Source organism: Nematolebias whitei, chromosome 15 (genome assembly GCF_014905685.2).
Source record: "Nematolebias whitei isolate Nwh7 chromosome 15, NemWhi1, whole genome shotgun sequence".
NCBI lineage: Eukaryota > Metazoa > Chordata > Actinopteri > Cyprinodontiformes > Rivulidae > Nematolebias > Nematolebias whitei.
In genome coordinates, this window is record NC_056512.1 from 27,617,329 (window position 1) to 27,630,043 (window position 12,715).

At 40.5% G+C, this 12,715-nt stretch overlaps 1 protein-coding gene across 1 annotated transcript; it reads left to right on the plus strand.

The window, feature by feature from the left end:
- The first annotated feature begins 5,174 nt into the window (after positions 1 to 5,174).
- ier2a (immediate early response 2a) lies at positions 5,175 to 6,079 on the plus strand. The gene has a single exon (XM_037689579.1). It carries the CDS (start codon positions 5,262 to 5,264, stop codon positions 5,814 to 5,816), a length of 555 nt encoding a protein of 184 aa, XP_037545507.1. The 5' UTR covers positions 5,175 to 5,261; the 3' UTR covers positions 5,817 to 6,079.
- Positions 6,080 to 12,715: the final 6,636 nt, after the last annotated feature.

The window sequence follows — 12,715 nt, forward strand, 5'->3', positions numbered from 1 at the left end:
ATATATATATATATATATATATATGAATAAATTTTAAATTTTGTACCAGAAGGATAAAAATGTAATAAATTAATAAAAGTGCAGTAGAAAAATGGAAAGTAATATTTAACATTATACACAAAGTTCCCCTGAAGTCGTATCTTATTTTGAGCAAAGTAAATATCCACTGTACATAAAAATCTGTTGCAATGAAGCTTAATCTAACCTTTTGCAAAGTAAACATCCACAGTTCAACAGCTAAAAAAAGTCAGGTTGTGCACATTTTTTTTTTTAACATACCCTGATTTGCAGGAAGTCTCTCCATCTTCAGAGTCACTGTCATCAACAAAGAGCCTCCTGGGAAGTTGTCAAAAGAACAGCAGGCCAAATATTATGAAGAGGTCCGAGTGTAATGGCAACTCCACGAGCAACAGCACTCTGACCGGTTCACCAGGGATAACTATGCATGTGCATTCTGCTCATACATGACGCACAACACACCTGATGCTGATGAAGCACAGTGACCGCAGTGTGTCTCAGTCAGCTGATATCAGAGGGAAAGATTAATGTTTTTGCTTTTAGGGCAAGAAAAAAAAAGTGAGACAAAGGACAGCTCCCACAAGTACAGACTGTAAAATGAGATTTCTGTGGATTAAAGCATGTGTTCAGATTAGATTACTGATTTTTCATTCATTCATTCATTCAACCTGTATTTATACAGGTTAATCCCATTGAGTCTCGGGGACTCATTGACAAGAGAGACCTGATTTTAACAAACAGTGATGACAACAATAGACAATCATGAAGGATGAGTACATGTTGAGTTTTTTTAACAAATTAAAATTAAATGGTGTTTAAAAGAAAATGTAACAAAAAAAACAGCTAGATTGTAAAGCGGTGTAAAAACAGGAACATGTCTGCATTGGTTCTTGCCAGGAACATAACAGATGTTTAAAGCCACTTAGAGAAGTCAAGGTCGAGAGCTTCAGATCTTTTTGCAAGATATTCCAGGAAACAGGAGCTGAGTAGGAGAAGACCCTTTTGCCAAGTTCAGTTCTCACTGAAGGAACACTGCAGGTAATAATGTCCTGAGAGCGCACGCTGTAGCTGCACTCACACAGAGACATGTAGGAGGAGATGTATGAAGGCAACAGACCAAGAAGTGATTTAAAAATGAAAATATACCAGTGAGAGAGTCTGCATGAAGTTAATGATGTCCAGTTAACCAGTGAATACAGGGTGCAGTGGTGGGTACGACAATCACAGCCAGTTATGAATCTTAGCACGTTGTGATAGACGGTGTCCAACATCTGCATGGTGCTTGTAGGAGCATTCATATAGATAATGCCACTGTAGTCAATGGAGGGAAGGAAAGTCACAGTTACAAGGTGTTTCTTAGCATTCAGAGTTAGACAGGATCTATTTCTGAAAAAGAAACCCAGTTTAACTTTCAGTTTCTTTACTAGGTTTTCCACGTGGAGCTTAAAAGAGAAATGCAAATCGATCAAGCTACCCAAATATTTGTAGGAATCAATAAATGCGGTAGGAGCACCATTCAAGGATAAAATCAAAGGAAGAACTGCCGGGACCGAGTTCCTGTTTGAAAACAACATCCCTTTGGATTTGTTTTGTCGGCGTTTAGGACAAGTTTGAGACGGAGCAAATCTGACTGGATGATGTCAGAAGAGGATTGCAAAAGCTGAAAAGCCGTAGCAACTGTTTTAGCTCAACAATAAACAATTGTGTCATCAGCATAGAAATGATGTATGGATGCATCAGGGATGCTCTGACCGACATTACCTAGATTGTAAAGAGGGTGGATCCTAAGACAGAGCCTTGTGGTACACCATTGTTGACTGAAATAACTGGAAGAAATACCATTATGTTGAACACATTGCCTCCGATCTGAAAGATAATTAGAGAACCAACCAATGGTGTGTTCTGAGAAACCAATTTCTGAGAATTTATGACACAAGATGTTATGATCCACAGTGTGAAAAGCTTTAGACAGGTCTAAGAAAAGTGCAGCACAATAATCCTTAGCATCCAGTGCTTCAACAACGTCATTAAGAACCTTCAGTGAAGCAGTTGTTGTGCTGTGTTGTTTCCTGAAACCTGATTTATGTAGAGGTATGATTGTGAAGAGTTTAGATGAACTTAAAAAAACAAGTCCTAATCTCTTCTTTAAACAGTCAGAGAACTAACAGTGTTTTTGTGTTGCAGCATTTTTCCTGAAAACCCTCAGCATAGAGGCTGCATGTGTGGAGGGCAGCAGCCTTTCCCTCAGGAGAATGTGCCAAAGGCTCCGCCCCCTCATTCACACCTGTGACCTCTCAGCCAATCATCAGATGGGTATACCTGCTATAACAGGGCAGTCCAGGCCCAAGCCTTCAGCGGGTAACGTGTTTGCAGCAGAGACACATATAAATGTAAACTCATGTTTCCTGGGTGGATCCTGCTGATTGCAGCTCTTTTCACCATCAGAGAAGCTGCGTATGCGTATTTGTTTGCATGTGCGTGGGTGTGTTTGTGTGTGTGTGCGTGGGTGTGTTTGTGTGTGTGTGTGCATGTGTGTGTTTGTGTGTGTGTGCCGAGCCAGGCTGTAGAAATGACATGACCCCAGCAGCAGTTATTACCTGGACATCTTCGGTTAAAAAAATAAAAATATCCTCTCAGCTGCTGGCTAATTAAAATACACCACTATCTTAGTTGTTCATCTCAGTTAGTTTAGTTTTATTCCTGATCAAAGTTTAATTAACTGTTTGAATGCAGAACCGTCTGTTTTATGGGATTTTATTAATCAGTGTCGATAAAATGAATACCCCAAAACAGTCAAAAATAATTTCAAATTCTATTTCTATTACGTTCATGAGGCACAAATGAAAAACGTTTTTGAGTCTTTTGAGTTCAGATGGCATCATTTCCACTTTAAATGAGCTAGTTCTTATGACATCTTTAACTCTATCCTTTCAAATTTAAAGTACACCACTGCACCAAAATAAATAAATAAATAAATAAATCTTATTAAATTCAGACTGACAAAAAGTGCTGCTTACTTCAGCTAAACTTCTTAAATCATGTGACTCATGGAGGACTAAAGGGTTTTAAGTTTATTTAGAAGACATGAGAAAAAACTAACAAACTGAGAATAAAGAAAATCTGCAAATATAGAAGAAAACTGCATGTCTGTCTTCAACATTCTGCTTTAACAGCATACCTCTAAACTAAGAATATGTTTAACCTTTTATGGGTTCATCATTTTAAAACAAGAAATGCTTTACATTCCAGTGGAGTATGAATGCCTGTCTAGTTTCTGGATCCCCATGCAGAGTTGGTGTAAATAGACTTCTTTGCCCAAATATGGTCTGCAGGAAGTCGCAAACCCTGACGCAATCCTTGATACTGTTACTTTAAATGGCTCCAGGAAACAAGGGCTCCCAGGCGCGTGATGGGTTTTCCTAAGCGAGGCCTCACAGAAGCCGGAAGTGCTTTATATGGGCATGTGTTTGCTCCCCTCCCCTCCTCCCCCACAGTTTTGTGCTTCCTGCAAGAGGAAGCAACTCTTATGGGGGAAGGGTGAGATCAGAGGGAAGCTGCAGGAGTAAAAATACCATTCATTCCTGGGCTAAAAATATACAAATATTTTCTACAAAACAATCTATTTCTGCTTTAAAATGACAGAGACGCGCGCAGAGGCGTATTATAATTATTTTACTATTTACTTTTAGAAAAAACTGCTACTTCACACACTTCTTTTTGTGTATCTAACAAAAGGAGTCAGGTCCTCTGGGCAGTGTCTTATTGTTTAGATAGCGTTTTATTTAAGTTACGTGGACTTGTGTTAATAGATATAATGGTGCAAAGTGCAGTTATGATAATAAAAGTGAGCTTCAGGAGCAGCCAGACATAAAAAAAAAAAGTTACTCAAACCTAAGTGAGGAGGAATGTGTTTAGAAAACTGCAGGTCAAACTGGCACAAAGACTGATGGCACCACGTCCCAACTCCAGAAGGGTTCTTCGTGCATTCACGTTTTTAAATGGTGTAGCAAGCAAAATATAAGAGTTACAATCAAAGATGTTGCTTTCCTTGATAGAATGCATGCATCTTGTCCACTACTGTTCAAGCTAGACTTTTAGAATAAGATCATCTTGTGTGGAGAAATAACAGAAATATAGCTGTTCTGGTCCAAAAGTAAAATTAGCAGTGATCTAATAGAATATCTCACAAGATCTTGCATGATCTGATAGAGCTTAAAGTTTGTGTTGTGAATGATTGCCAGCTACCATCAAACCATATCTTAGCTCAATATCTTTAAAAATCACAATTATAATTGTTTGTATTTAAGCTAAGTGAGTGGTTGTAGTGACTATTTGGAGTGGGATCGACTCCAAAAGTCAATCAGTTGTAGATGTGCATCCAATAAAATCTTTCTTAGAGTTTCATTGAAATCTGTTCAGTTGTTAGCGAGATATTTTGCAAACAGACAAACAGGGGTGACTCCGAACGTTTATGCTGATGTTTTAAGTAACATTGTTACCTGGTGTGTTGCACTCAAAGTATGTGTTGGGACTATGCTCAGCTACTAACATACCCAATTTTAGCTCATTATTTGTAAAACCGGCTGAATTGCAATCATTTTTGTGTCTTCTACTGTGGTTGCCATGTTGAGGAGGATTGACTTTAAAAACAAATCTTTTATAGATGTTCATCAATTGATTGAGTTTTGAGAATTCCATTAACATACGTCCTGTGGTTCATGAGATATTTTGCTAACAAACGGAAAGAGTTGCTTTTAATAGCTAATTACAGCTTGCCTCACTCTCACGTTTTGGCTGTTTGCAGTAATAACAAGAAACGTAGAGAATATGTAAATAAATGATAACTTTATTAGAGTTTCATTGAAGTCAGTTCAGTTGTTAGTGAGATATTTTGCAAACAGACATTTATGCTAATGTTTTAAGTAACGATGTTACTCGGTGGGTTGTCAAATAGTTTATGCATTTATTTTATTTCGATCTTAAGTCTGAATTCCCACTGAATTTAAGAGTTAATGTTGCTCCCACACAAGCGGCCGTTTGTAATTACAAGTTTCTACAGAGGAGCGATGGGCGGGGCTTCTGCCGAAAGACGTTTCACGTGTGACGTCGACGAGGTTATAAATAGTTGTCCCGCCGAGGCTTATTTTTTTGTGCCCGCGTGAAAAGTCACGAGTGAGGAGTCGAGTCCTGACGTCGTGAATGTTTTTGCGTTTTTCGGACTAGCTCCTACAACCGGCTGTGACATGGAGGTCAGCGCTGAGGCCAAGAGGATTATGGTGGTGGCTCTGGGGAAACTGTACGGCTCGCGCACACAGCGAGGCGGTCTCCGTCTCCACCGGAGCCTCCTGCTGACCCTGGTGATGAAATCAGCCCGGGACATTTACCACGCTGCCCAGACCACGGTCGAAAACGTGGCGGCTGGGTTGGAGCAACAACACTCTGCGGCTGAGACCGACACCGAGGAGCCGAGAGACGTTCAACAACTCCGGGCTCCCTTCGCCTCTCTTCCGGCGGGGCAGGCCGGGACTTCGCCCCACCTGCCCGGCGAGGCTGCCACTCAAGGCGGCGAGGACAACAAGGAGAATACGTGTCACTCGGGCTCGACGCAGCAGCACACACGGAAACGGCGGGGCAAGGCGACAGCCGAGCCGGACTTTCTACCGTGTAAGAAAGCCAAACTCGAGTATAATAACTGCTCCCAGCAGCTGCTTGTTACTTCCGTTTTGGACTATGTGAACTGTAGCAGCGAATTGGGAACTTCCCCCATCCCCCTACAGACCGCCATAGCAGCTTGTTGAAACCCATCGGAGACTTCCCGAAGGGACACTTGAACGCCTCATGCGGTGCTCCTGTTCTGTTAGGCCCAGGAGTCCCACCTGGATTTGTTCTCGGCAACGGTTCAGTCACGGTGACTTCAGCTGGATGAAGCAGGATTTACGAGGCCCTGCACTGCCTTCCATGGACATTTTTACTCGTGTATATAAGCTGTAGGGTTGCTTCAGTCAACAAATGCAACTTGTGTTGATGGTGATTTTAAATGTAAAGCGTTTAGTGATACAACTACCTCAGTATTTATTAAACTTTTTTTTTTTACTTGATTTTAACCTGAAGTGGTCTTTTTTTACTGAAACAATGTGGTTTGCCTTTAAAATATGTGGAAAGAGTCCGTGGGAAAGTGGTATCTGGAAACTTGATTGGGGAAGTTTTCATCCTACCCCCACTGTGATTTGCACAAAAAAGCAGAGGCCATTTGTGGTCCAAAGGATGGGGAGTGGGGGAGGATGCTATAAAGCCAAACTGACACAGGACAATGGGGGTCTTGTTGCTCCTCAGTGGCTGTGGATTTTAATTTTATTAGCAAGGTATCGTACATACTGCTACAACTGATTAATTTGGAGCTAAATGGCTGCTACAGTCAACAGATTTAAGAAAAAACAATGGTTATTAAGTTTTATTCTAACATTTGCTGAAGTGACTTGAGTACAATCCCCCACTAATAAATCTGAAATGCTAACAGATTATAATACTGTGTTAGCAAAAAAATCAAATAAACTGAGCAGACGTTCACAAAACCTTTTCAACATTCACAAATTAACCTTTGAAGTCAATCTAAGTAAACATGGCTGCCATCATGAATAATCTGGTTTACAAAATAGTTTGACAGACATTGAACTGACATTTGCTGTGGTAGTAGCTGAGACTGATCCCCAATACATACTGAGATATTTTACATGAGAATATGCTGGTGAATATTCTCATTCAGGTTATGATCAATAATAAATAAATTAAAAAGGATAGGAAAAAAAACAACTGGACTTCTATTCTGGAGCTGAGGCTCCCATCCAGGTTTTATCAGTTTTTAAATGCCTGGAATGTGGAGGTTAAGCTATGCGCTGAACTTCAGCTGCAGGTTAGACAGGAACTACTCGCCCTGCACAATGGAGGCTTGTTACACTGCCGTGCTCTGGGAGATGTTTGGTCACATGCGTGAAGTTGTGCATTGGAAGAACTCTCATCTTGAGCAAGCACGAAGGCGACAGTGGAAAGGAAAAAAAACTCCTTCATGATGAAGAAACCCCAGTTAGGATACATCTCACTGGTCTTCACCTGTTTAATCTGAAATCCTTAAACACAAAATTAACAAATTAAATGAACACATGATAAAAATCAAACTTAATGCCCTCAATTCTGCAATCAAAGGGATTCTCCATTTGTTTTTGGGGTAGTAGGTTATAAAATGGGGGGGTCTGTGTACACCCCAAGAGGCCCCAACTGAGAACTAATTCTTCCATTTGAAACCGGAGCACCATGTGTACACATGTCCTGATCCATCTGGTCATGCGTCTGACACCACTCTCTCACCCACAAGCACACTGACTTCATTTAGAGGACTTGGATAAATAAAGAGTTAAGAATGAAATAACTGTTCTACATTATTACATATGTCCTCGAGCTAATGGTATGAGTTTCATTTCTCAATATTTTGGGGAAATAGATGCCTCCTATATCAAAAGATTAGACAGGTAAGGGTGATATCAAATTTTCTACATAATGACACATGCCCTCTGTGCTATCATGCTGTAATATAACCAACTTGCAGCTGCATAATGATAAAAAGCTTGCTGAATTGTTTCAATTAATCTGCGCCCTCCCCGCACACAAAATTTTTCTAGAGCTCAGAGTGATGTGCGTTCCCGCAACAAGGTGTTTCTCGGTACAAGGTGGCGGGCAACATGCATTCCTTCGTTTGCACGTAGACACTGAATCAATGTGTTTACAGAGATAAATCAGGACAATGTTCTCCAATGATTTGTCAGGCGCAGGTATAACGATCAGTTAAATAAACAGGATTTTACTCATGTCAGTATTCACTCATCATATCAGTAGTAGCTGCGTTAGGTGTTGGTGACCTGCCTCCAAAGAGTGGAGGGGTGTTCCAGTTAGTGACCAACGGGAGCCCAGAAATCCAAACGTCCATGTTATCATGAAACGCACCACATTAAACCTCACTTTGTTTACCTTAAATACAACACGATCTAAAGAACTGTAGCTTAAGTTAAAAATAATAATAATTAAAGGTCCTTCCTTGAAGAAAAAAAATACTTAAGTTTTAAAGGTCTAGTTCAGATCCTTTAAAATTGAGTTCTACAGAGCAATTAACATCTTACCTGTTGTAGATAGCTCTTTGGTTGGCGTCAGTTTGAAGAGCAGTTGTTTTGCTCTGACCATCACCATTTGAGCACCATCAGCCTTAATGGTCGCTTGCTATTCACAGAGGGCTGAGTGATACTAGCAATAACAACACTGTAAGAAGGTGACAGTTTAGCACGGAGGCCTCCACCCCTGTTGAATGATGGACAGGTTCTCTTCACAAAGATGGCTTCCTTCACTCCTCTACAAGCTTAAAGCAGCTGATGTATGATGATATTTCTGGAAGTGATGCACCAGAAGTGAAACTGCTAGCTGCTGCTGCTTCTATTTTGCAAGTAGTCACATAAATCTGCAAAGATAACCCCGTGATGATTAATTTTTGGTGATGTAAAGGTTTATAAGACAATTTATTACTGTATGGCAGGAATCTTCTTTGGTCTTGGCATCGCTCGGTCTAGCCGTTACTTCATCATTCTGGTCAAAATCAAATTTTTACGACCGCTTACGCGTATGCGGTGTCTCACAATAAACTGCCCAGCGACGGACTGTTTTGTATGCAACACCAATGTATTAAATTCCCCTTCTTCATCCCTGATCTGGCCTTTTCTTTTGTTTTTCCCCAAGAGGCAGTGATCTCTTCCTCCTCCGTTGATGCAATGACTGAAATGGTGAGAAATGAAGGAATTTGTCACGAGCGAATTAAACTCAGGTCCAGCATGGCTGCGGGAGGGTCTGGAGATTTCCTGGTGGGCTGGTCTGATGTGTGCTGTAGAGCCAGTGCTCTGTTTTTTTTTTTTTTAGATCTTTTTATTAACAACATATAAACACAAAACGCTGTGAGTGAGGCTGCCAGCGCTCACTTTTTTTTCTTTTTCCCGACCTGTCAATCAATCCAGTAGGCGTGTCAGCAAATGACCAATCGGCAACCTCAATTTGTCCCGAAGGTAAACGCCCTTGTCTGTGAAGCTGCTCTGCAGCTGCTCGGGGTGTACGCTGGAGTACGAAGTCTGAACCCTCTGCGTACAGTACACGCATACATACGCGTGAACGGACATACGCGGCAGTAGGGGACAGTTGAACACAGAAGCCTCCGCCCCCTGTTTAATGATGGACGGTTTCTCTTCACAAAGATGGCTTCCTTCACTCCTCTCTCAAACCATCGTTCCTCTCTATCAAGGATGTGAACATCTGCAGAAAGAAAAGCTCTGCAGAGAGTGGTGAAGGCTGCACAGAAGTCTGTCGGAGTCAGTCTCCCCATCATGAAGGACCGCACTCACCCAGCACACACACTTTTTGCTCCGCTCCCCTCAGGAAGGAGGTTGAGGAACATTAAGTGTAGAACCACTAGACTGAGGAACAGCTTCTACCCTGAGGCTGTTAGACTCATGAATCTAACCAGAATAATCACTGTGAAAAAACCACATCATGTTGCTGCTGATCTATTTCAGTGTTGATGTGTTCATGCGTGCTCATCTGCTCACACAGACTCATGTTCATGTTTGTGCTGATGTTCGACATGTTTTTATGTTATGAGTGCTTAGTGTATATTTAGTTTATGTTTTTCTTAGTTCATATCTTAGATGTTATTACTGTTTTTCTTATACATTTTATTGTTGGATGTAACTGGGACCCTGTGTACATAATTTTGCTCCATCACATTTACCACATGAGGTGCAAATGACATTAAAGAAACTCTGACTCTCTGATCTTCATCCCTGAAAGAGTGACCGCTGGCCTGGAGATGAGTGTAAACTGCAGAGTCCTGGCCTGATGATGTTGATCTTCTGTGCTGGTCCATCCTTTTGGCTAGTGGCTGTTTAGTTTCCCCGATGTAAGACTGATCACAGCCCTCCTGACACTGAACAGCATACACAAATGTGGATTTTAAAAGTACTTTGGAAGACCTGTCTCTTTTAAGGAAAGAAAATACAAGGGGGAATCAAGACTCAAGACACAGTGCTGTTAAAAAAAATGTGTGAAGACATCTTAAAGTTTTAAAACACCACCAATATACACAAACACATAGTAAAAGAAAAACTGAGTAAAAATTGTAAGCAAGAAAAAAGACAAAGCAGTGTGCATTCTCTCTGAATTTTATTCTTTAGGAAGAGATCTGTTTGGAATTACAAAATGCACTGGTAGAAACAGCGGTGAAACTGGCTGAGTGCGCAAGGTAAGAGTGAGAGAGACGGAGTTAGAGAGAAATGAAGGACTGAGTGAGAGGTCAAAGGTCAGGCAGCCAGTTGGAACGAGTACATCAGCAGAGTTGGCTAGCGCCTGCACCTTCAGCCCTCACACAAAGTAGAAAGAAAACAGCATCGTCTGAACTGTATTCAATTTTCTCTTTTTTTTTTTTTTTTAATTATCATTTTCTGTGAAAACAGTTCCTGTTTTTTGTGGAGTCCTGAACATTGATGTGTTGTGTCTCAACCCCATGGAAATCAAGATAAAACAAAGCAAAACAAAAATCCTAGACTTTGATTCGCGCCAAAGTCTGTTATCTTTTTTTGATTTTTTTTTAAACGTATTTTTCTCTTTTTTGTTTTCAAAAATAGAAGAAAAAACTGAAACATTGTTCATTTTTTTTTTAAAAACATCTATCTATTTATATACCTTTTTTTTTTTAATTTCTCTGAATTAATGTGCTTTTTCTTTAAAGTCCTGAAGATGACTTTTAACCCACGGTGTGGCATGCACATAGCACATGCATTTCTGGAACTAGAGATTTTTTTTTTTCTTCCTGTTTTTTAAAATAATTTGTACTTAAAAAAGGACAAAAAACAAACAAACCAACAAAAAATATTTCCCCCCCATAGCGACTTTACATTGCTTTTTGAAGAGTTTGTGTGGTTAATTAGTGTTAGTGGACTTCACTGCAGCATATACACAAAGATGGAAAGTTCAGGCGTTGCATGTTCCATTCGGGGTTGACTGACACACACATATGCACACACACACGCACGCGCGCGCACGTATAAACACAGACTGCTGCAGATTTTCTTTTTACAATGGTTTGACAGAAAAAAGTTCAAAGTTGAAAAAGATTTTCAAAGACAAAGTATAGAAAAGGAAGCAAGCTACGTAACAAATCATTAAAGTTATCAGAAACATTCACCCGTGTACATACATAGAAGCAACCCCCCCACTTATAATACAACCAGGTGCTACATACCTAGTTGCCTTCTGGTTTTAAGTGTAGTGATGTGAAAAAGACTTGTTCGTGACATCCCACTAAGACTGGAAAGACACTAATAGGCAGTTTTTTTTCTCCCCATTTCTATTCGTTTTCAACGCATTCTCTGGTCAACATGTGATAATAGGCTTTCAGGTAAAACGGAGATGAACTAAAAAAAAAACACACAAAAAACGAGTGAACAACAACAACAATGTGTTAGGGCTGACAATGGTGTGTGTTGGTGACCAGTGTTGGTTTGAGGCACACAGAGAAACACACCAATAGAAAGGTTCACTTCAGAGGTGGGGTTCTATAAAAAAGGGTTGGGAACAAAACAACTTGCTCTTGTTATCGTCAGTTTTGCATTGCAGTTATTTATATTTAATTCTATGGTTATTTCATGTGTAATTAGTGGCAGCAGCAGCTAGCAGTAGCACTTCTTTTTCAACCTGAGTGCCATTTTGACAGGAATGTCATCATATTTATGCAGTGACAGCCATGTAATGTGAACGTGACAGTGTTGTAAAGATGTTTTAAAGTAGCCTTAGCATGAGCCAAGTTTGGAGACAGGTGTTTTTATTTTATTATTTTAAGATAGCAGAAATCATCTTTAGAACTGCCCCCCCCCCACCCCCCACCCCCCAGCTCGGACTAAACTGACAAACTAATGGGACCAGGCTACGCAGGACCAGTCCCAAAGAGGATTTCTGCTATCTGAGAACACCTAATTTAATCTCAACCCTGATAATACTATTTTATAATCTTTCCACCATCATCAGTTTTGCAATATGCAATTTTTCTATGATTATTCTACGATGAATCTCCTGCAGGAAGTGTCCCTGTCTGCACCAGAAGTGCTACAGCTATCTGCTGTTGACAATAATTACACTCGCAAATAAAGAAGGAATTCAATGTAATTAAGTCTACAATGCAAAATATACAATGTAGTAGTCCCTCGACAAAACGCGGTTCGTTTATCGCGGGCTCGCTCTATCATGGTTTTTCAAAATAAGATTGGACAAGATTGGCTGATTGATGGATGAGGTGCACAATCAGCATGGATTTTTTTATTTAAAATAAATATATATATTTTTAATGATTTAGCACCTGTTGCACATTTGTGCAGCCCAGAGCTGCAGAAAAAGCTTCCTGCTGCAGCTTTGTGCAGCCCATACTACTGCAGGATAAACTTCCTGCTGCAGCTGATCAGCTGTTCACGGTGCAGAGCGGAGAAGTGGGCGTGGCCAAGAGCGCTTGCAGGCGGCAAGGAGCAGAGGAGGCAGGAGCTGAAATGACATTCTGTGCTCTTTTAAAGCTTTAGAGTTTAGAAACATTGTTTAGAATATGGCAAGAGTGTGGGAAGGGTTTATA